The sequence below is a fragment of the Diadema antillarum genome, unplaced genomic scaffold (genome assembly GCF_040938485.1).
Source record: "Diadema antillarum isolate AM-2024a unplaced genomic scaffold, OU_Dant_1.0 seq00000460_RagTag, whole genome shotgun sequence".
NCBI classification, from domain to species: Eukaryota; Metazoa; Echinodermata; class Echinoidea; order Diadematoida; family Diadematidae; genus Diadema; species Diadema antillarum.
In genome coordinates, this window is record NW_027271431.1 from 3,417,245 (window position 1) to 3,443,060 (window position 25,816).

The window sequence follows — 25,816 nt, forward strand, 5'->3', positions numbered from 1 at the left end:
CTTCATCTTCTTCTGGTTAAGTCTGCCTCTTTCAATAGGCTGAAGATTCTCCATTCTTCTCCCAATATGGATGCCACACAGGAGAACAGTATTCTAATATCGGTCTTTCAATTTACTTACTATAACAGTTGAATAAATCCTACGGTTAATAATGCCAATCTTACGGATTGCTGTAGTACGGTACAGATAGTGTCCACATTGACGGGTAAAATCGAACTTTCTGTCAAAATTTACTGCAAATTTAATACAATGTCTATCGGATACTGTTAACCGTAACTTATAATTACCGCTTAATTGTGCATGCTGTGATATTCTCTTTTTTTCCAATTCAAATGCCATTAAGTTCCTCTTGGTATAAATGTCTATAATAATGTCATGGTAAAAATAAGTGGATGTGTACGTTTCTACCACTTCGTCATAATAATTGTTGATTATTTTATTGGATGTTACGAGATTATTTAGTAGCTAGCTATCGGTGCTGATACCTATATTACCTACACATGATCGAGGACAAGCCAAGTCATTAGTCCAATATGTTTGTTCGTCTCAGTGCACTTAATTTTACACAATGATTTATTGTTATGACTTGCTTGTTTTTCTTTGTTGTTTTCGTATTACTAATACTAGTAGATGGAGCTGTCCCATCCATGATGTAATTGTACGTAAAATCACAACTAAGCTGACCCTCCTCCCTCTGATCTGTACGTGGTAAGACTTTGTCAGTACCTGCGTCTCTCATTGGCCTAATTTTCAGTATTGGCAGTAATCGTTGGATTTTGTCCAATCGGAGCTCGCAACTTTTCCTTGCGCCTGCGAGCTTATGTCACATGATAGAGGTAATGTGACTCAACCTATGCGGCCCTTCCAGCGCTAGAGCCATATTGCGATTATAAGACACCCAAAGAAGTGACGATTGTCCACATTACGCCGAGATTTAACTGGATCTAGTTCGCCTGTTGGCATTTTATAGAGTTTCCATTTGTATTTTTGTGTATTTTGTAGTAACTTATAAACCAACAATGACTGACACCACTCCAGCTTACACGCCTTTCTTCGGTGTCATGGGCGCCTCATCAGCAATGATATTCAGTGGTAAGTGTTCGCCGTCATAGTGCTCGCATTGTGCACGGGTACGGTGCCCTGGCACCGCTGCGCTCACCACTGCCTTACTACTAACCAACTCAACTGTGCTGTGGCGGTGTTTTACTAGCGTTGCGCTCTACGCTAAGTCAGCTTTACCATGCACCCGGCGCAGTTGGCATGGCACGCAGCGGCATGGTCGTGATTTTTACTATTAGAATATTTTATTTTGTTGCATATAAGAGTTTAACGCAAAGCTAACGTATACCTGTCACTGAAACTTGAGCTATGACATGAGTGTATGATGCTAATTCTGCAGACATTACCAAAGCAAGATCAACAAGAGTAGGGTTCTATTCTAAACTACGTTTGACTCACAGTATGGGACTGGAGGATCATTTTTTGTCCCTTTTCTAACGTTAGATAGTAGCTGGATCGTCTATTGAATGCAATGTCAATGAATGGGTTGAGTGAGTATGAATTAATCTTACTCTTTAGGCAGGTCTAACGTGTTAGTACATAGTAGGGTCGTGTGAAGGCGCCCAGTGTGAATCTAGAATAGAATGGCGGATTTGATCTACTAGAGTCTAGATCCCCAATCCAGAAATAGAATGGCAGATATTAGATTCCCAAGTTGTCTAGACCAGTCTAAATGATCAAAAATTGCTGAGGGTGCAGGGGCGGATCTAGGAATTCTACCCTAAAGGGGAGGCGCCTTTACAAAATTAAAGGGGGGTGCTTGTTTTTACTTTTTATTTCGTTTGTTTTAAGGAAAAATAAAGAGAGGGCACAGTGCAGTGACCGGTGCGCCCCCCTCATACGCCACTGGTATGTAAACATGAGCTAGAGTAGGGTGTCGGATCATGCGCTGCCAACCTTACCGCGAATGTGTGCCCTATCTCATAACACGCAACTCCCATAGGGCGCAATGGAAATGCGCGTAGACCGTAGTGCCGATTTTGACATGAGATTTTGAGCCGGAATTTGCCTTTATCGTCTTTTCCCCATGGCAAGCCGCCAACAAATCTTAATGAATTTAGTATCATATGAAAGAAGAAGTTGGTCTCCATCTCCTATTAGAGCGCTGGTAAACATTTCCGACGATAAGTTGATGAAAACATTGTTAGAATCACATATGTCCTCGTATCTCAGCGCGACAGCGTCTGCTTCGATACTCGAGCCAGTGTGTGGCATGCGAGTAGTTTAGGATATGCTGAATCCAATAGAGTAAGCTAACCAGAATCTTGCCACTTTAAAGCTTTTCTGCAATAGTTATTCAACGAAAAGTTTAAATCTCTAAAATGATTCATATAAAAATCATGGCAATCCCGGAGTTAAGGGCAAAAGTTTAATGGTTATGACCCCTACCAAAATCATATACAATATTTAGCGAGCTGCCCATACAATTGTAATTCGACCATCCAGCGCCGTCCAAGATTCGACCGCCAGCTGCATGTAGAACTAGAAACCAGTGCTTTATGGTTGATTTTGGCTTGGGAGGTCTTAACAATGTTGCAGGTTTTTTATGTTGAATGTATTGTAGGGTCTATAGGTTCCATATATAGCTATTAAACTACTTTTATTAATGATGTCTTTTTTAAATACATCATAGAATTTCAGAAAATCCAAGAATATATCGTTACTATTAAACTGACCAGAATCCATCAGCCCCAGACCGAATTCGAACGAGCGCTATATGCATGTTCAATGCGTGTACAGGGCGGCTGAAAATGCGCCGCAGCATACAAATGTACCCTGTTACTGCAAGTTTGTACATATATGTATCAGGGATGTTGCGATGCCCATTGGTAGCCAAATTCTGGCAAGTCGGCACTTGCATTCAACCCCTGTAGTCTGTACATTTAGTCATTGCATCAGCATGGATATGGAGGTTTTGAATTTGCTTTTCTTTTGCGTTCATGTGATATACTGGCCTGTGTTTAATGATTAGTGGATGGATTCTGGCAGGTGGTTGAATACTAGTCGGCTTTCACACTTGCTCTTTATCACAGTTTGTGTATGATGAGCCACACCGCGTGGCCTAGAATTTATCTACTGTTAGTGTAACCTTGCAAAGCTATGACTAGATTTTTCCTCGGTCCAACATGTAATTTCTTGAAGTAGAAATGTGAAACAGAAAGCCACCCATGATTACCAGTGTAGACATTTCATTGTAGGTACATGTACATGATGCATCACGTGTTACCCCGGGGTACCACGTTGTGTAGCGCCACCTCACATCCACTCGAGGACAGCCGCAGAGAAATGCATGCATTGTGTGTGCGTGTGCACAGTCATTCCCATGCCACTGCATGTTATACTACAATGTATGCATGCATGGCCATGGTACGCTGTGCTAGCAATAGCATCTGCTTCAGTGCAGTGCAGTGCAGTGGATATAGCGTGCGCTAGCTCCAGCACCAAAATATTTTCCATTTTTTGGCAACCCAGGGTACAACCTTTAAAAAAAAATAATAATTCAACAAAATGGCTGATTTTTATTTGGTACCCCAAGATACCATTTATGTCATCACATGTACAATGTAGCTGCATTCAAAAATCAATATTAATATTTAAACTACAGTAGGCGTCAGTTTTGATGATTTACTGCAGATGCTGTGTTTGTAATAAAAGAAATTAAGGCATTACAATTTTCTGTTTGTACAGAGGGAGCTTACATTGTACAGCTGTACTCTCATCTACATGCATAGGTACATAATTGCATCTGGAAGTCTGCTACACTGTCTTTAAATGTATGTAGTCTTTCTACCAATTGCACATTTCAAGCAAATTTCTAATAACCCATGACTTGAAAATGCAAATAGGTGGCAAATTCAAGAACAGAATGCAAACAACTGCATCGTCATGTATGGCGCTTTTTTTTTTACATTGTTTTTTTTTTTTTTTCAGACAAGCAGCCATCACTCTCTCCAGTGATACTGTACAATGTGTTTGCCATTCTTTTGTAGGGAAAAAAGAAAAATGTGCACTGCATCAACAGTGTTGAAGAAAGAACACAGTGACCACTCTTAAAGATCCATATCTGACACTCTATGGGCAGTGGAAAAAATGTAAGGGAAAATATTATACCAAACAATATTGACAGTGTAAGATGCATATTACATGCCCCCAAACACTCAGTAATTGTTATGTACACATGTAGCTCCTGTAGTAATCTGCATTGAGCATTTTGGGGAGCTGCACATTGCTTCTCCCTTGTACCTCGAGTACACTTGTACATTATTTCACGGATTTCATGTTTCTTCATTTGACCAGCTTATGTATGACAGCCCGACAGCCTCGTGACTAAACACGATGCCATGATCTTATGATTGACTCTGCATATTTCAAGAACTGAAATAGAACCAAAGGGCAAAAGCCACTGTGCACCCTTGCCATTTTTTATCAATTGTTCATAGTGTAAAGGCTTACGACAGAGAGATAGATTTCATGTACATACAACTGTACATGTAGCCCTTTGAGTGGAACTGCCAAGACCTTGAGTCTTGAGAACATACCATGTACTTTGACCACCTGTACCACCAATTCCATCAAGAAGCAAAAGTCTACTTTTATGAGGAATGATACATCACATTCCATTGATAAATCATACTGTCAAAAGTAAGGTTCAGGAATGAATAATATGATACGCTTTAGTCATGTTTTACTACACATTTGTATACTCCTCTACAATTGGGTAGTACAGTGTACAATCATAGGATACATAGAGACTACACAGATAGTGGCATACGTGTACATGTATAGCAGACATATTGTAGTTATGTCAGTAGGAAAGTTCGCATGCCTTGTTTAACACTTGCTACTACAATGTCCTATGACAATGTGCTATTCTCATCTAATGTATCACACTTCTGAATGAAAGTAGAAGTTTGTTTGTTTGTTTGTTTGTTTGTTTGTTTTGTGGGAATTCATACAGTGTACATGTACATGCATACTGTAGGTACAATGTATATTGTACATGTTCAGTTTAACAAGGCTAAGGTACTGTAGCCTGCAATGTACTGTACCTGATTCATCAAGAAAATAGGTAGGCATGTGTACTCTCAACAACCTACATTGTGCAATTCTATCTTCTTTCAAGACAGAAAAACAGTGACTACAACAACAAAGCCAACACAGGATAGCAAAGGTTGATTGCAGTAGATACTGTATTACAGTGTATGTGTACAGTACTGTACACACACATGTACATAATTATACTGTTGTCAGTCTATCAGTACCAGCAACCCTTGTAAGCCTGTAAGCCTATTCATGTGTAGTCAACAAGGTACCAGTAGAATTTGATGAAGCTTATTCACCGCAGCTACTGTCAAGCATACAATGCATTGTAGGCTCTGTGACAAGTGATTTGATAACATTATCATACACTTTTGTAATTGCAGTATCCATTGCTAGCATGTGCTTGTACTATTTCTTGCATTTGAAGGCTTGAAGTAAAAATTATTCAAAATCAATTATCCCTCAGCTTGAGACTGTCAAAGTTTCATAGATGAGGATGCAATACAGTGCTAGCAATATTTGACCATCTACAGTATAACGTCGGTTGAGAATGATAAGGGCGTTAAGTGACCACAAAACCCATAGTGTTCGAGAAGACTTAAAGCCCTTCTCATTCTCAACAGACGAATGTTACTGATACAAGTGCCAATAGTATCTATTTACCTACATGTACTCGTACACCATGCTCTTGTACTAAGTGCCAATAGTATCTATTTACCTACAAATGTACATGTACTCATACACCATGCTTTTGTACTAATGTACGTGTGTATAAGTGAAAGTACAATATTGTATACGTCTGTTGCCTTCTCTTTCCTAGACTCAATAACAAGGACCATTGTAACTAATAGCAGTACTTGGAACAACAGGGAGACTGATTATGATGGCATTCTGTCAGCATGGACGCCAGAAAATAATGTATTAGTTACTGGTGTACCTGGTACCATTTACAAATACCAGTAGTATTTGCACTTTAGAGTAGCACATGTTAGAAGAAGTGCTTAATGTAATTTGTGAATGTGTGATCGGCAGGCTAAAAGTGTGATTGCATACGCTCACACATTGTGCAGTTCCTGACTGGCCACTTTATATCAGTGCAGGATTTAATCATTTCCCAAGCAGTATCCTGCTGCCTAGTCAGAATGGAAGCAGTTGCAGGAAATGTTATTCAGTCCGAGGGAAATGATGACGAGTCTAAGCACTCCAGGAATCACACATTGCATCCCCCAGAACCAAATGCATTGTTTTAACTGGAAAGGTTAAAGGTCATCTAATTTAAGCTAGGTCATCACATTTCTGAATGGGGATGCAACCTCGTACCCATGTTGACCTTTTTCACAGATGAGTGTATAACAATATTTTACATCTGTAATAAACTCAGATTTGTTCCTGATGCAAAGTACTGTACGGTGTTTTAACTGTAAGTAGTCTACTAGCACTAACCATAATTAGCAATCCTTCTGTTTCCTCTCAGAATATAATCAACAAGGATACAAATGTACATGTATTACAAATGCCAGTGGTCAAAGGATCAGAAAATTTTTATCTGCTTCTGACCAAAAACCCCCTGCCCCCTTTTTTTTATAGGAATGGAAATTGATTTGTGAAGATTAAAGTTTTTTTTTTCATAATTTTGTGGGCTTTCGCCTATTGACCTGTACATCTGTGCAGTTTCACATGTACAGGTACATGTACAAATGTTCGTACATGTGTAGTTCGAAATTCTAAAAGTCATGGGGACCTGCATGTAGCATCCAAATTTAGAATCTTTTGACTCATTTGTTAATTAGCCATTGCTTAAAGTTGTAATAAATACACCAGAGATCATTTAAATGATTTACGACTGAGATTTAATATACTGCTGTACCGTTCATGCACGGCAGGACTTCCTCCAAATTTAAATCATTTCATTTACCATCTTTACTACAATGTAGCTTATTCCCATCACAGAACTAGAGGTAATTTTGGTTCATATGATTCATAGATTTCCATCTCATTTTTTCATATGATTCATAGATTTGCATCTCATTTTAAGTTCTTTGAAACAAGTAATATTTCACTGCAGAAGTTACATGTGTGCACACATTTTTTTTTTTTTCTAAGAGCTGGCATTCACAGAGGGAGGAGAAAGCACAACACAGATTTTTTCTTTCTTTCTGAATTCTGGAGCGATCCTTTGTATGATATTCCCAGAAGAAAATCGGTTCCTGAATAGAGTTTGTCAATTCAATGAGATTGCATGTCATTGTCACTATCTCTGCCAGTGAGTGGGTCACCCTGGTTCACTACTTACAAGTACATGTACTTGTAGTATTATGTAAATTTAGTGGTTAGAATATCAACTGCTGTATCATCCTGAACGCTCTCAAAAAGCCTTGAGGTATTCCCTGACTACAGGTATACACAGAGTAGGTTCCAGAGTTTTGTAAGTTCAGATGCTATGCATTTGACTGTGGTTAACATCTTCTCCATTGTGACATCATACTAGAGCTGGCACAAAATGCATTTTGCTATTAAACTGAGTGAAAAAGTGTTGGAGTTGTATAGAGGAGCTTTGATACTTTTTCCATGTGTTCTCGAGCCAAAATTCTGCACTGTCTTCAGCAACCCAAAAGTTTTATGCTGTGTCCTTTTTTTTTTTTTAGTTTTAAGAGATCCCTTGTTCCAAAGATGTCTACACATAGTGATGATTTCCAAACCTTTATCAAAAGCTTTCTAAAACAGATACTGTAAATGGTGCTCTACATATGCTGTGGATCATCATCATCATCATCATCATCATCTTTATATTTGATACATGTACATTGTACATACATGTACAATGTATGTGTATGCCTTTGAACCTTGTTCGTTTCTGCATTCAACGTCCTCTTGCCTTTCATTTTAAGTTGAGGATAAGGACAAGTTACTAGTGCAATTAGAGCATAAACATGTATAAAAATGAACTGACACGCACAAAACAATGCACACACACACACACACACTGTACATGTACGATGTAGGAAAGCAGAGGTGATGATCTGTTCAAATGCATACATTTACAAATATATGCACACCGCGAGATCAGAAGATGTATATGTACACCTTAGGTGGATAAAAATAAAGGCCGTGTGAATTTTAGTACATGAATATGTATTCAGCTCTTCTCACCCAACTGGGTCTTGGTTTAGTAAATGGAGACAATTAAATGTGTAGTAAAGCTTTGCATGCTTGTAGATTGAGTGTAAGGTACACTGCATATTGCATGGATCACTGTGCAAGTGTACAGGTGCATTGGGGTGGTTAGTGTACGCGTGCTCAGTATAGTGTGGTGCGCCGTGGTCTATTAGATATGCAGGCTTTGCCGAGCTGTGTGTGCACCATTGTATACTGTGTGCACAGAATGCAGGGAGAACCCTGTGTGTCGCTGCACTGGCAGGGGTCTGGCCGATTACTATTGATCGTCCAGCTTGGTAAAGAAGTGACTGAAGCGGCGAATTATCATAATCACTTTACCCCCCCCCCCCCCCCCCCCCCCATATGTCAAGACACACATGTACACTTGTAGCAATGTTTGAATGTACTTATTGTCACAGATGTAGGCTTATGAAAAATTATGCTTTGCTATGGATGTGAATTTTACTGGTTATGTGGGCACAAAAGTACATGGACAATTGTAAGTCATGACAGTACAAAACCTAAATGTACATATGGCAGTGTAATAGGGTTAGGATATTTGGGAATGGGTACATTGTGTATAGTGGGTATGGGCTTGTCCTGCACATACAATGCAGCTTCTGTACATACCGCAAGCAGATGGGATTTGTATGTCAAGCACATTGAATAATTTTAAAACATGCAGGTTGGGGGGGGGGGGGGGGGGGGGGGGGGGTAAGTGATGAGTATAAAAAAAAGATACACTGGCTAGCTTGGAGTTGGGGCCTGTTACATCAACAGTTAAAATTGATCATACAATGGATTCTGTTCATACATAATACATGTAGTAAGTCTGTGACTGTCTACAGATGTAAGGAAAGCTGAAATCAAACTTACAGTTCAACTTGTATCAGTTTTGATGAAAGACAATACCTTAGGGCTAGACATTGTACATTTTAGTGATGGGGGGGGGGGGGGGGGGTAAAAATCACAAAAATATAGCTCTGTGGTGATACAATTCAAAAATATATTCCAGTTTAAATTGTTTAACATACAGCAGTATTATAAAACAACTGTCTCCTGCACAGCTTTTAAAGGTACATGTATGTACTGTACCCAGGCAGAATACACTGTACACAGTATATGTACATGTACTACAGTGTATGTCATTTTGCACAGTACATGTACTGAACTTGTACTACAAATAGATCCATGGAGATGCCTTGCACTGCATTTTTTTTCAAATGAACATTCAAATATATTCCTTTTAAAACAAAGCTGTGTCCTAATGGCCAAATTTTTCTTGTCCAAATATTAACAGCTACCACGTAAAGAATAAACTGGATTTTGATGTTTTAGATTGGTATTTTGTAGAAATAGGTGTACTGAAAAGCTTGTAACAAAGTTTTCTTGTTAACAGAAATATGACAGAATATTTGATACAGTGATGTGGAACTGTCTACAGTATTCAATGTTCACTCTGTAGACTTCAAATATGCTGTAGGGCATATGATGTGCTGTTTAAAAAAGCTGTTATTTTTGCATCCACATATTTTTGCAAATAAGGAGACCACTAGCGGACATTTTTATAAGATGCTGCTTTAAACGATTTTGACACCAACGCTAAAGTGCACTGATGCCTGTCAGTATAAGACATTTTTGGTTGTTGCTCAATTTTTGGTCCAACAGTGATTCATGAAAATTGCACAAATTAAACCCACAAGAAAATAACAGCTCATACAGTATGCTAAATAATACAAAATAACCTTTGATATGCAGTGTCATCTGGACAACACTGAATAGTAGCAAGTCCCCATTCAACTCTGATTTGTGTGTCAAAGGTGTGTTTTTGTCAAACATCCAAAAAGAAAAAAAGAGAAAAAAAAGGGTGATTACTAAAACTGGTTCATATCCAATCCTCTAAAATGGTATTCAGGTGCATCTTTTTTTCAATTCACAATATGCTCATTGTTTTCACATGTGTGAGGGTTCAAAGTACTAGTAAGCAACATACAGGTGTTGAAAACTGCAGGTTCAAAGTGCACTACAGCAGTCAACCAGCTGTGTGTCATTGTATGTCAGTATGTGTGTGATGCCTGATGCGTGTTCGTTTTAATACATCATCACCTGACGGCACGACCCCGACCTTTGAAATTCACAAGTACCAGTTTGGTGTACTCTGAACACTGCTGTGCATTGCTTATCACTAATTACAATTCTATTTGATTAGGTTCATAGTAAGTTAATAGTTAATTTTAATAGGCAGGCATGTGTATCACAAAAGTAAATCTGCAGATGTTACTTGTATAAAGTGTTGGACATGTCTTCCCTCATTTTAAATGCTAGTGTACTGCAACCACAGACCTACTAACAAATGGACTCTCAACGAAACCAACTACTTTGAAGTATGAGACCCGCCGCTACCTGATTATGTGCAGCAATGAGTACATACAGATGTCTCGAAAATTATGATTGCATAATCATGCATCGTCACTGACAAAAGAATTGTCTCCCTAATTCTGGTCTTATTTGGCTGATGCGCCTGTTTAGACTGAGACAATGATATGCCAATACATACCACAGCTGCACATGCATTGTCCTTGATTTCAGACAGTTATTATCTTCTGCGCATTTTAGTTTACAAATAGATTTTTCAAAGCTGCCTTGCGCTTTGCCCGGGCTTGCCAGTGGTATAATTAATAAAAATTCATAATCAGATCAGAACATCTCTTTAGAAATGTTATACACGTATTATTTAAAAATAATAATTCAATGAAATATTGTTTCAAAAATTTAAAGAATTGTCACATTATTATATAAAACTTGAAATTCTATGAAAAGCTTGTAAAATTGTTCACAAAACAATATCAGAAAGAATAACAGAATATCAAGAGACTGGATAGAATTGATTGCCAACTTCAGACCGAAATGTGAAGGGGAAAAAAAATGTGTCGCTCTTAACTTTTGATGATCACTACTCAAATATATGCCATACATGTACATCATAGAGAGTTACATTGTACAGCATGGACCTACTACACATGGACATTCGTCATGTCTCTGTCTATGTCAGAAATGTCACAAAAGCATTTTAAACATTCTTCCCTGCTTTGATCTTATGTCTTGTTTCATTATTATTATTTTTTTACGAGTGTGGTATTTGCTGCCAAACCAATTTTCATTGTAAGTAATTTTACATGAAATTGTGATGGCTTGAGGGTATTTAGAGGACAAAGACCTGTATATAGTGGTTCATTGCATGTGCTTTTGACTTTTTTTCCTTTCTCTTCCACCAGCCCTGGGTGCAGCCTATGGCACCGCCAAGAGTGGCACGGGTGTGGCCGCCATGAGCATCATGAGGCCGGAACTCATCATGAAGTCCATCATCCCCGTTGTCATGGCTGGTATCGTCGGTATCTACGGACTGGTCGTTGCCGCTGTCATCGCCAATGGAATCCCCACGGAGGGCACTACGTACACACTATACAAGTACGTGACCGAATATGGATGTGATGCTGTGAAAGAATGCTGTTGATGCTTTCATTTGTGCTTGCAATCACGCTGTTAAAAACAAAATCTTATGTTTATTGCAACTGATTGATGATTTGCTTTTCAATGACGTAAAGCACTCAGTACCCGCTCCTATTAGAGATCAGAACTATCACTGGCTATTGGGCGAAAGCTCAGTAGTCTAATGGATATGATGCCTGTCTAGCTATCAGGAGGTTTTGGGTTCAAACCCCAACTGAGTGTGTACAATAATCAGTGTTAATTTACATCAGTGAAGGGTAATTTGTCAAATCAGTTGCAATAAAAGCAACTCAGTGGTAAGAATCATTAATTTGGAGAAGCTGTATTTCTGCCGAACGTGACTTGCTGTGTGCCTAGATGTAAGCATTAAGTGCACATAACTTGTCATTCAATTGGATGTATAAACCACACTGATAATGGTGTCAGACCCGTCTGATATGATCACACTGTAATTCTGTGGATGTTTTCACTGTATATTAAAGCAATAAGCCAATCATCCCCATACACTCTTTTCTCCAACCTCCCCCCCCCCCCCCCCCTCTCTTCCTACTTTCAGGAGCTTCATGCATTTGGGTGCAGGTCTCAGCGTCGGACTGAGTGGAATGGCGGCAGGGTTTGCAATCGGTATTGTTGGAGACGCAGGCGTTAGAGGGATGGCGCAACAACCAAGGCTTTTTGTGGGAATGATCGTCATCCTTATCTTTGCAGAAGTTCTAGGTCTATACGGTCTCATCGTGGCCCTGGTGTTGTCAACCAAGTAGGCATTAAGGGGTGTAGAGTATGTATGGGAAAAGAATAAAAAAATCTTGTCTGTCCAGGTCAGAATTCGAAATGAAAGAGCAAAACAACAGCTTAGCGAAGTAAATTACGATCCTATGTACCACCCCTCCTGAGACTTTTCTTCCTGCCAAACAACCACAGATCTACGTACTAGACTAGAATGCCGGCTGACCCCTGACCCCTGCTCTAGGGGGCGGGTTCCTGATGGATCCTCCACAAGCTTGGAGAGATGGCTCGACCTGTGTGGGGAGCAAGTGATCCTCGCTTGACGAGAGAGAAAAGAATTTGTGCCATCGTTTGGAGTAGGACATGACCAAGTTCTTGTCAGTGGCTTTCTCTTTCTCACTTTCCCTCTCTCTCTTACTCTCTCTCTTTTATCTCTCACAAGAAAACAACAACAACAATAAATCATTGAACATTTCCCCTGTCTGGCTTGGTGATTAATATCTTGACAGCAGATCCGAGCATCTGTAGTGTATAATGCAAGCTCTTTTCGAAAAGAGTAGTGAGTCATATGTACTATTGGTTTTGAATCCAGTTATATTTGTGGATGTAATGTTGTTCTGTTATCCCTATGTTAGTTTGTTTTTTGTTTTGTTTTTGTTTTTATAGATCGATATTTTACATGGCAAAAGTTGTGAGCAATGTATTTGGTGGTGGATAGTGCTGCAGAGCTTGGACAGCATTGGTATTAAGTTGGTGTACATGCCAGACAAAAAGTGCTCTCACTTTCAATAAATAACTGCTTGATTCGTACCTGTAGCTTGTACTTTACCCAACTGAAGACAAGCCCATATTCTTTTGTCTTCGGTTGATTTGTCGCCCATCCTAGCTTTCAACAGTTAGTGAAAAAAAAAAAATGGTCAATACTAAATTGTTAGTTGTTAAATATGTGGCTCACGCAATGAATGTGGTTTCCACAACGTCAAATGGGCATTCTCAACCCCCACCCCCACCCCCTCCCCTTGATTAGTCAACCCTCAGTTAGAGTGTGCATGCATGTTAAGGGGTTTTTCTACCACCTGTATTGTTTGGTTCTCATCAAAGGCTATATATTTCCTATGTATCTTTGAATTCAAGTTTGTCTGTATATTGGGTAGCAAAAAGTCGCTCTGATGGTATTTGTGATTATGTGGGTGATTTCCTGTAGTAGTGTGCCGCTCTGTATTATCATTTAACCAACTCTGCATGGCAAAGGAAGAGCAGTTTGCTCTAAAAAGAAGTGAAATTGGAATTCCAGGAAATGTTTGTGTCCGCATAAATAAGATAAAAAAACAGGCTTCACAATTTTTCCTTTTCGTTTATAGAAATGGAATGTATATACTCATCAGAGAATATTGAAGGGGAACAAAGCCCATTTCATTTGCATTTTTAGTAGTTTATATAGGATGTGTTACTATGATGACAAAATCATGCACGACCCCCTGCCAAAAGAAAAATATTTATGTGTAAATCCTGTGTGTTTCACAGTACTCCTTGAATGATAAATGCCTGATCCACTTACTTCTCGACTGTTGTTCACAGTGTCCATCATGTATATTATGAGTATGAGAGATTTTGGAGCTTGATTATTTCTGTATCATACGTTATCATATGCATCCCTTCCCGCCCCCAACTTGGGATGGCTTGTATTATACATCAGTTTGTATTATCGATCCTTTCTTCTTCTTCTTTTTTTTGTAGTTAGGAAGTCGGAATTATGATACACATGTTCTCTACTTGTGCGCTTCATTATCTTTTCATAATTATTCACAACTGTCCCCAATTTTTAGAAATATAACAAAGAAATAAAAACGATTGAAACCTATATGATGTATGGCAGCTTATTTTAGTGTGAGACCCAAATATGCCAATACTTCAAGTAGTCACCCATATAATTAATCATTGATTTCTGCTTGATATTGTTAATTCTTAGCCACCTCCGCTGTGGCAGTGTAAGCTTTTCAGTACCCATCTAATTCATGAACACACAAAAAACATCAACCTTGAAAGAGAGTATGTCTGAGATGTCCAGCACTGTGCCAGGTACCTGGACTGGTCAGACATTAGTTTCACCGGTATAGATGTTTGACGAAAAAGGGGCATGCAATTTTTCGTTAGGGGAAGCAGAGTTGCTTAACTTTTTAATTTAAGCTGGGAAAATTATCTGCTTGCGTGGACACTCTGCATATGTAAATGTACACCATGTAAGATTGCATAGTGATTACACTGCCAAAGCATAATAATACACAGACACGTGGATTCTTAGCTACCCTTTGCACCCTCTGAAAGAGAATGCAGATAAAGGCCGGGATCACAGGCGTTACGGGGCAAATGCTTTCTATGGACGTGGCACAACCTCGGCATATATCAAACATTTTTAATCCTAGCCATACTGGAGTCAGTGTAGGCTATCAGTGAACTGCTACGAGTCTCATAGAGCCTGGTGTTTGAAACCTTTTCCTTGCGTCATGCATGATCAGATGAGTAATGTATACGATTTGCTTTGGCATTGCATAGTTTGAATCTTTGGTACATGAACTTGTATTATTTTCCTTAATTTGTGGGCTAATGTATTGTATGATTTCTTGGGTAACGGAAATATCATGTCAACATGCAGAACGTTGATTAGAAAAGAAAAATCATTCCATTGTGTATGTAGTTTTCTTATGTTGTACGGTTATAATATGTATTATGGTTTTTATTCATGTGCAAAGTATGGACAAGTGAGCCACTATGTATGAAATGTGCAAAAGAGTTGAGTTGGTAGAGGAGATATTGTTAACTTCTCATAGACCTATGTAGGATGATATTCGAGAATGAATCTAGATAAAGTGTTTTCTAGCTTGAGTGTTGCATTTGCCTAAGTAGGACATATAGGCAAACATAAAAAGAAAACAACCAAAAAGAAATCCCTCATTTTGTGACCCCAAGTCAAAGTTCAAGATGTATGTTGCAAACATAAAAAAATTATATATATCACTATGGAATGTATGTACTAATGAATGTTATATATACATGAAAATGCATTTGCTGTTCCTCTGGTTTTTTCCTTGTGTACTTGTCGGTCGGGGTTCATGGTTTTGAAGATGATAGTTATGGTAGTTGTGATGGTGATATTGATGTGCAGTTAAGCAAGATGGTGGTGATGACAAGGATGATTTTTAATATGTATTTTATTTATTTTATTTATTTATTTCTAATCTTTTGTCAGGGTAGCCCATTCATCAATAAGTAGTGGTCTTCCATGGGGCCCTGAATGATATTGATGAACATGATATGTACATTAAATAGCGAAACCTGTATACAGAAGAAAACATGAAATATAATTCATATACAGTACTGTACATTGCAAAGTAACATAAATTATACATTGATATGCCACAACATGAGTTCACCAAAATGCCGAAATATCAACTAAATTGCCATTATGTGCAGGAATGATTAAATATCACAGGATAGATTTGTATGTGTTACTTAAAAATAAAACCTTGTTTAAACAATCTTTTAAATGAATATAAGGAAGAAGCTGATCTGATTGAATTATCTAGCTTATTCCATTCAAGTAAAGAAGATATGATTGGGCTACACTTAGATAATCAGAGTAAAATCTTGGCACACATGAACTTGTTGATTGTTGATGGTTATGAATGACAACAAGGGGGATAATAAAGACGGTAATAACGAGACGAGTAGAAGAGGTTATCATACGAGCTATCATCTGTCCTTTTCTATATAAGGGATTAAAAAAAAATGTGTTATCACTGTGTTGGTGTTACTGATTCTCACAGATATACGGATTCCATGTATACAGATTTCATTTATTGATTCAGTTGGTTTTAGTTATGTTCAGCCATAACCTGCAATCTTATTGACATCTGGAGATGGAGCTCCTGCTATGTACTCTATATAGTTTTTTTTAAATGCTCTATGTGGGTGTGTGTGGGTGGGTGTGTGTGTGTGTGTGTTTGTGTGCGCACGTGCAGTTGTGCTTGTGTGTGTGTTGGGGGGGGGGGCTGTAAGTGTGCTCCCCCTCCCCGTTTATCCATACCATACACATACTCTCCTTCAGTGGCAATATTTAAGTGACCTTGCTAAGCAAACATGAAAATTTTCAATGTCACAATGACTGAACATTGCCCTATTTTTATTTTTAAGCCGTCACACCATAGAATAGCGACGACGCCGAATATCAAAGCCGAAGTCGGCACTTCCAGTAATCTGACGTGGTTCAACTTAACCACTTTGAGTCAATTGATATACGGTACTTTGGAAAACATTTTGCTTACATCATTTCTCTACGCAGTTTGGTCGAGCTTAAGTTACGATTTCCGCTTGAAAGCGAAACTCCATCGGCGGAGACTTAGACGACCGAGTTGTGAGTTGATTCATTCTCAACCACTGTGATTGAATATTCTCTCCCGAGGAAGGCGATACACGTACTACAAGTAGTATGTCCAAGAAGATAGTAGGGGCACTGTGTGGATGTAGGAAACCAATGAGAAAAACAAGACAAGACAAAACCCAATCAATCAATCGATCAAGCAATCAAGCAATCAATCAGGTTTTTATCATACAATGTAAAAGTCCGAAGACAGACAGTGTGAGTTGACATAAAATCATATTGACATTGAAATAAAATCAAAGAGTGAAATTGATAGCAGAATTGCAAAGTTGTAAAACATATGTACTTACAATTGAAACAAAACCAAACAAAAATCCTCATTGGGTCACTGAGAGAGGTGTCTAGAAAAATTTGTTGATTGCGCGCCCCTGCGCTCCTCGACACCAGAGGGGTGGACCGCCGTCTCCCTGTATGTTGTCGGCGGCAATGGTGCATGGCGTAGATGCTCACGCACCCCATGATGAGCCTTCCAGACGGTACGTGGGAGAGAAAGCTCCTTGAGATAAAACTGCTAACAAGTTATCTTTTCTAAATTTCTTTCAGACGCAAATTTCATAAATATCAGACCTATATTTTTTTCATCAAATTTCTACAATAGCACAAAAGCCTTGCAACAATGACATGGATGGGGGGGGGGGGGTTGCAGTCGTCAATATAATCCATCAAAATCATGATTTCCATGATAATTTAGTTTGGGATGATAACATCGCCTATTGAACTTTTGCGTTTGTAGTTGTGACCAATTTTGGATGAAAACATTTGAAACCTGCATATTACGTAACATTCTTATTTCAAGTCCAATTTCAGGAAGTCCCTACCATTGCATTTGTCTTGTTTAGTTTATTTAAGGTCCACTGACCCAACACGATGTGGAATTTCACTTTACATGTTCGAATGAGTATCTTATTGTGCGTGAGTTGATAACAACCCAACCTGATTTTTTTTTCCCCGCTAGAAGCAAAACGTTCCAAAAATGCGAGTGGGAAATCGACAACGCCTCGTCACACAGCTTAGACATAATAAGTACCTCTCGCACCGGGCTCGAAATCTTATAATATAAGCCTTTGGCTTATATCACAAGAGCTTTCTGCTTCCATTCCTGTGATTCATATACTAGTGATCATCTGCATCGTCTTAGAACAAATAGTAGTATTTCCTATCTGTGCATAAAACTGGCCTAAAAAGGACAGAGAAAAGTAGTCAAGAATTTTGCATTTCCAATCGTATCATAACGTGTATTACTGACCTATGACACTCCTTAACCACGAGAAAGAAAAGATGAGCGATTGGATGTCTTCTTGTGGTTTCAAATTGTTGAGGAAGACTTTACAACAGCCTTTCAACAACAAAAAACGAAAACCCCAAAACACGCATGCCAACCAATTAAAATCGTATCGTCCCCACATGAACTCAACCACGAATCGAGAAGTGCGTTAGAAGCTGTCTCGAATTGGTAATTGTGAAACCACTTCCCTAAGCGAATGTTCTTTAGATTGCGCAAGACCACGGAGTCTCGGTAAGGATTGGTATCGTGTATTGCATGCCCCGAGACTGGAGAGCTCTCTCCCCACTTGAAATATTTCCGCGGACTTGTCAAAGGAGCAAGCAGATTCCGTATTTAAAGGCGAAAACGCAACCATTCTTTGGTCCATGATCAACATGGCAGATCCATAAGACCATACAACATCAATAACAAATGGACATAAATCACGCTGGTAAATATCCGTACAGCATTGTGATATTTGGGATGCAATTTTTGTGTTAGCCGACCAGTCAGATAACGAAAATTTCAACCATATTGTGCCATAAAGGTATTGAGTTTAATGATATATCGAAGCATGGTGGGACTGGCACTCTCAAGAATTTTCATTTTTTAATGCATTGCCAAGTTTTAAGACATTATTCATTCATTATTCATTCATTATTCATTCATTATTCTTAATGCTGTATCCTTTTGTAAAATGTCAAATGTTTAATGAATTGGTTAAATAAACTTGAACTTGAACTTGAACATTCCAAAGTAGGGCAACTTGGTGACCCTGTGATTTTATCTATAGGCTACAGACGTCTTTCCAACACGTTTTCCTTTCGTTTGAATACAAATTTATGTAATCATTAATTTGTGTCCAAAAGACCAAAAAAAAAAAAAAAAGGGTGATTTATCAATTTTACAGTATCAGCAAAATTAAAGCAACTGCTCGATCACAAAATGACCGAAAAGATGTCTTCTTCTTCAATTCTCGTACAAGGGACATAATTATGAAGAGACACTTGAATTGTCCAGGACAATTTTAAGAGGAAGGTTGAATTTTACCATTCCATGATGCACGTCTGTCCGGGCCGTTATTTATTCTTTCAGTCTTCCATTGATTGCATTATTCTTAGAAATTCTTAATGTATCTATCTATCTACCTATCTACCTATCTACCTATCTATCTATCTATCTACATAGTATCTATCTATCTTTCTTTCATTTTTCTTTCTTTCTTTCTATCTATCTTTCTATCTATCTATCTCTTTCTCTCATCAACTCACCAGAGACTATAGATAATCCCACTTTGTTTGATTTGATGTCTTCAAGGTTCTGGCGATAACCCGAGAGTGACGTCACTCGAGAGAATCACGCACTGACTACGATAGAAATACCCATGCACATCATGAGCAGACAACGTCAGAAACATCAATAAAAAAAAAAACATTCTCAAGGCATTATATATGTTAGTATTCGAAGCCTCCATTATGTCTTTGATGTAAAATGAATATACAGTATATATCTGTGAGTGTGTGTGAAACATGTAGCTGCCATAAACATCCTTGTTTATGATTATTTGAATTATGCAGTGTCATCATCGCAGAACAATGAGCGCAGTAAGTATATAAACTGAATGTAATGTAATACTCTCCGTGATGTTCTATCCTTGTTTATTGTCCTGTTTCGTGATAAATGGCGTCAGGTTGAACCAAGCAAAGCTTTGAACGCTCAAAGCTGTGTTTGCACGTAACTTTTCACAATGGTTTGTGGCAATGCTGAACAAATTCATAACTGTCATATTACATTGTCATCCAATGAATTATAATCGGTGTTAGAATACACACATACATATATATACTACAGTAGTTCCGTGTTGAAACACATCCTCCAAAATCACAAGCCTTTTCATGGAGAATTAACTCATGACCGATGGAGTTATGTCACGAGTTTCGCCATCATTCACAACACACGATATTTTCCACCATATCAATTGTGTTTATCTTTCGACAAAACAAATTCGGCAAGTTGTTTTTTTATTGTACTTTGTACCCTCAGATGATAGCTGACAGTGCGACAAACCTCCGGAGGGAACATACTTTTAATACAGACTAATGGTTTAAAGTACAGTAGAAGTTCCAGGACATGTACAGAGGTTCGAAAGTCCACTAAACAAGGAGTCACACACGCGCGCGCACACACACACACACACACACACACACACACACACGCACACACACACACACACACACACACACACACATCTCTGTGGAAAGAAAGGCGAGTGAGCTAGAGGTATGAATAGTCGAATGTCATAACAACCTGAATCACATGTGTTTTTAGACGCTTTGATAAAGTATCACCGAATTGTCTTTATTTTCTTCTTTTTTTTGTGGGGGGGGGGGGTGGATTCATATCTCGAAATGTTATTCGGTCTGTAATGTTCTTGGTACCAACATGTATAGTTATTTACAATAAGTCCAGAGTCAGGCGATTACTCTAGCTCTTTGGAAACTCCGATGGTCGGTCTACAACATTGTGTATAAAAAAAGTATAGATGATCAGGGTAAGACCAACCGTTCGCAGGAGAGGTAAAACCGAAGTGATAAAAACAGTTACCTAAAAGGTGGGTAGCGTGGCGTGGCATGGCGTCGCGTTGACTGGAAGCCCACCATTCGTTGAATCCCCCCCCCCCCCCCCACTGGCTATGTAGAAAGATGCATGCATTAGGGGCTTTGAAACGTTTTTCTTATTCATTAACAACAATAATGATTCACTTCAATTCAATTCTATTTCATTGTCCACTTATGGATATTTGTTTTGTTTGCATGCAGATAAATACACATTACATCGGTACATACATAGAATATACATACATAGGCATAAACCTTGATACATGTACATGGATATGGAAGACATACTAGAAATATACACCAATATAACATCAAATATCAATATCAGTAGATACAAATACATAACAGTCAAGGAAAATTAATCATAGGTCTATATATATATATATATATATATATATATATACCTCTTATTGAATGTAATACGTGTATACGAATATTCAAATAAATAAATGATTGAATGTTAATTAAAAATGATCATAATTATAACATCTGAAATTACACAAGAAAGAGAAAAAGAAGAAAGATTAGGGGAAAATATGTTCATGTGTGTGTGTGTCCCAATTTGTCTTTGTGTGTTTGTCGTCATGTTTATACCATGTGTGAATTTTACAGTTGAGGGTGAACAAGAATTCCTTAGTACATTGTACATGAAATGTTTAATGTTCAATAATGAGAATCATTCTAGCAATTCTTCATATTAAGTAGCTCGCAATATCATTGATGATTTAATATTTTTCTTCTGCTTTTTCTTTCATTATTCCTTCTCTCTTTTCCTTTTCTATTCTTCATTATTTTCACGTTCTTTCTTGTTTTTTTTTCCTGTTTTTTGTTTTGTTTTATTTTGTTTTTCTTATTCTCGGGCCTCCTGTTACGAATAGCTTCCATGTGAATATCGCACAAGCATTATATAACAAAGGAGTATAAAAGTGGTACCGTTTTAAGAATAAAAAATAATCTTTTTTATCTTTTGTTTTTGTCTTTCCCTCTTCGTTTAGTTAAAAAGCCAAAGGTCTTTGTAATGAAAAGCGATAAATCAATAACTATATTTGTAATGACGAGGATAATCAAACAGACCGAAAAATTAATCGCAAGTCAGGAAACTCAACTTCGCATTATTGACTTCATGCAGGCATGCAATTACGATTAACCGCCAATGGTATCTGTACCCTGAAAAAAAAAATCTTCCTTATGATATGAATCATGATATACCACATACTTTCAATGACTCTGGTGAACAGATTGAAAACAGATAATGAAAAGCGATAAATCAATAACTATATTTGTAATGACGAGGATAATCAAACAGACCGAAAAATTAATCGCAAGTCAGGAAACTCAACTTCGCATTATTGACTTCATGCAGGCATGCAATTACGATTAACCGCCAATGGTATCTGTACCCTGAAAAAAAAAATCTTCCTTATGATATGAATCATGATATACCACATACTTTCAATGACTCTGGTGAACAGATTGGAAAATGACGAGCAGGTGAGTAATGCCGAATCATTTCACGACTATAAATTCTGTCGATTTTGGTAATCGACTACAGAGCCTGGAGGAAATAAAAAGATAAATAGAAAGATCAAGCTATGGATTAAGCCAGTGGTTGTGATTATGGCAATCGTGCTCCCCGGGCCGGAAGTTCGCGGCAGCCTGTTTTCCTTGTTATCAAACTACAGGTATCAGTAATACTGGTTTCGAACATACAGAGGATTCATGCCTATACGATCTTAGAAATTTTATATCAGCATCAGAGAGCATACATGCACACATAAAACACACACACACGCACACACACGCACCCTCGCACACTCTCACACACGCACACACACACACTCTCACACGCACCCTCACACACATACACACGATATATAATGGACATATTCAAAAAAATATCAGTGGCACACAAGACGCAAGATGCGGGTACATACCGTCCTAAAAACCTTTTATTTTGTTTTTTTCCCCTATGTTCACCTGTGTTTCAAGTATAATCATGCTGTTTTTGGTTGAAGTTAAAGGTCCTGTCTACCTTTGGGAACAGTGATTTTAAAAATGTTCAAGATATCACATATAATATGTGCAAGTCTGTTGTATCACAAAACATCCTACAATATAACATTTTCGCAATAAAACCTAAAATATAAGGAGATATCTGTATTTTTCTCATTGAACCATAACTGTAGACAGTTTAGTCTGAAAACATTTTTATTATAACTATTGTTCACATTTTGTGTATTTAACAATACTCACCATCGATTATACAGATTCAAATTTTTACAGTGGTTGTTTCTATCCCAAACTCACATTTCATAACCATTATAAGGCACTAATGCTGGATTTTTGTTTCATCTGCAAATGGTAAATTATGCCTTTAACTGAGAAACGTTCATCTCACTATGAGTCCCGCACACGAAGGTAACTTTGAACTGAAAGCAGTCGTTTAAATAAATTACGGGGGTTCTATCTATACTTATGACCAGCGAGTAGATAATACATAAGAAAGATATCTATTAGTTTTAATAGATGTGTGTGCGTGGAAGCACAATAAAGAATCGTGCCGTGTAGGAACATTGATTTACAAGATAGAATTATAGGTCTAATACATTCTAGATTGATTACCTCCAAGCACAATGAATGTATCAAAGTGAGTTTGTTGCAAACCGAACAAAAATCAAAACCATATCAATAAAAGGGATGAATGATCCTTCCACATTAATTACATACCTCCTTACAATTCAGGACCAAAAGAGCAATTAATATTCGTGATAATTACCACCGCATCCATGGAGTATACTATATACAAAGGAGCGGGATGTAGCTTCTGATAAATCATAAAATTTATCCCTTGTCGACGCGAGATATTACGGAGTTTACTTTTGTGAATTTCCTTGTTTTTCTTCGACAAATACATTAATATCTGAGTAATCATAAGATCTCGATCGTCACTGTTCGCGAATTGCGTAGAAAGACAGCTCGTTCATCTTCAAGTGGGGACGGCAGTCATCATGCCTGTCCAAGGTCACTGAAAGTATAATTATAGAGCCTATACGCATTATACAAAAGCCATAATCACCACGATCCGGAAATACTGTCTGACCAAAAAACTTCAAACGAGGGTTAAATTTGCGATCAACATTGTTGTTGCTACGTTACCATCCCTGCCATCACAGAATCTTACTCACAACTTGGCACAAATTGCCACTATACACTAAAACATCAAAATTAATAGAATATACAAGATAAATGATAAAACTATTTATGAATGCGATAGATTTTTGATAAATTATTCTATAGAGCAAACCTCTTCCGAAATTCATCACTTTACTGAAACATCTCTTGAAATATTTTCACACTGCAATGTGAAAGCAACTGGGTAAGTTCCCCTTCCATGATGTGTGAGTTTGCTGTTGTGATGTTTCAAGCCATCGTGATCCTTATCACGTTGTTCGAATAGTATAACGGCATGCTTACTGTTACACAGTTGGCTTGATATTATTTGCCATGTAGTGAGTGGAAACTCGTTTTGAATAATCGAAACATTTGCAAAGAATGAGAAAGAATATTCGAATTTTGCACAAGCAGAAGAATCGCTTGTATATCAATGTTTAAGTGTTGACGGTCGAGTTCGTATAGCGATAATGATGTTGATTGATTGAATAGAGTTGGTCAAAATCAAGGTGATGTTTAAGCGGTCTACATGATATATTCTTCCTCACAAGCTGTGACAAATTTCGAAGCAGATGTGAAGAATATTTCAAGCTATTATTAAGTCACAGCAAATCATTTGCTACCCAAAGAAAACATAGGCGAAAGAAAGGCAAATGAACACCAAAAACAAAATGAAAAAGAAAACTACGAAAGGCGAATAAGTTACAGTGTGTGATATTGATTTCGAAAAGCTTCTGACTCGTGCTATCGAACGGGGTTCAATTTCAAACAATGAGGTACATGTACATGTATTTATCACCATTGATTCTTATTTACGGGCTTATTTCCCTCTGACCATACTGACGGTGCCAATGTAATAGCTTTAAAATAAACAATAAAAATGATACCGCTGAAGTGATAAAAAGATTGCTTGAATGCACTTCAGACGACCACACTTTCAGGCTGACGGACGTCTCATAGTGAAAGCGAAAGCAAGGCAGTAGCCACCATGCAGAGAATGAAAATCTTGGACAGTAAAACGCATTGTGTTTCAGTAACAACGCGAGTATAGTGTATCATAATAGATATAGTATATAGGCCTAGTTTACTATTGGCCTTGAGAGATTCTGGCTAAAACTTTGGGCAAATGTGACCCCACAATAGCACTACAGTGCACTTCCGTTATAACGAAGTCCTCGGGACCCCCTTTTTTCTTTCTTTCGTTATATCAAAATTTCTTTTAAACAAACAGTAAGTATATAAACATATATAGATGATAATTTGGGGCCTGAATTTTTACTTCGTTTTAACGAGAATTTTGATATAACCTTATTTATCATAACAAGGTGCAGTGTATTCACTTTTGGGCTGCGTTCCACAGTAAATAGTACTTTTGAAAGTACCGCGAGGCCCCTATTTTTAATCAGAAACTCGAAATTAGGCAACATATATCATTTGCTTTATACTTTGGATGAAAAAAAAAGATTAAACAAATGAAGCTGGGGAGAAATAAGGCGGGAAGTCGCGCAGTAGATATTATCAGTGTTGTGGAGGGATCCCGATCCTACAGTTACTGTATGCGAACAAGGTCATGATGTCGGAATTGTTTTGTGATGTCACAATTGCTTAGTGACATTATTTCACAAATAGTGTAATATTTGTAAAATGTTATCATGAAAGTGACATCATTTTCCAAATAGTTTACCACGGAGTGTTACACAGGAAAACATTATAAAGTAGTTGAAACTGCATAATTACGTGAAGTTTTTCCAACCAATCACTACAAAATGGTTTTCTTTTTAATCCAAAATACAATAGTGTATATCAGAATAAAGCACGTCTTTGTATGCTATA

At 37.8% G+C, this 25,816-nt stretch overlaps 1 protein-coding gene across 1 annotated transcript; it reads left to right on the forward strand.

Moving 5' to 3' along the window:
• Positions 1 to 868: 868 nt before the first annotated feature.
• On the forward strand, positions 869 to 13,372 carry LOC139733049 (V-type proton ATPase 16 kDa proteolipid subunit c-like). The gene is made up of 3 exons (XM_071643893.1): positions 869 to 1,092; positions 11,532 to 11,724; positions 12,323 to 13,372. Exons 1-3 carry the CDS (start codon positions 1,020 to 1,022, stop codon positions 12,525 to 12,527), a joined length of 471 nt encoding a protein of 156 aa, XP_071499994.1. The 5' UTR covers positions 869 to 1,019; the 3' UTR covers positions 12,528 to 13,372.
• The last annotated feature ends 12,444 nt before the right edge of the window (positions 13,373 to 25,816 follow it).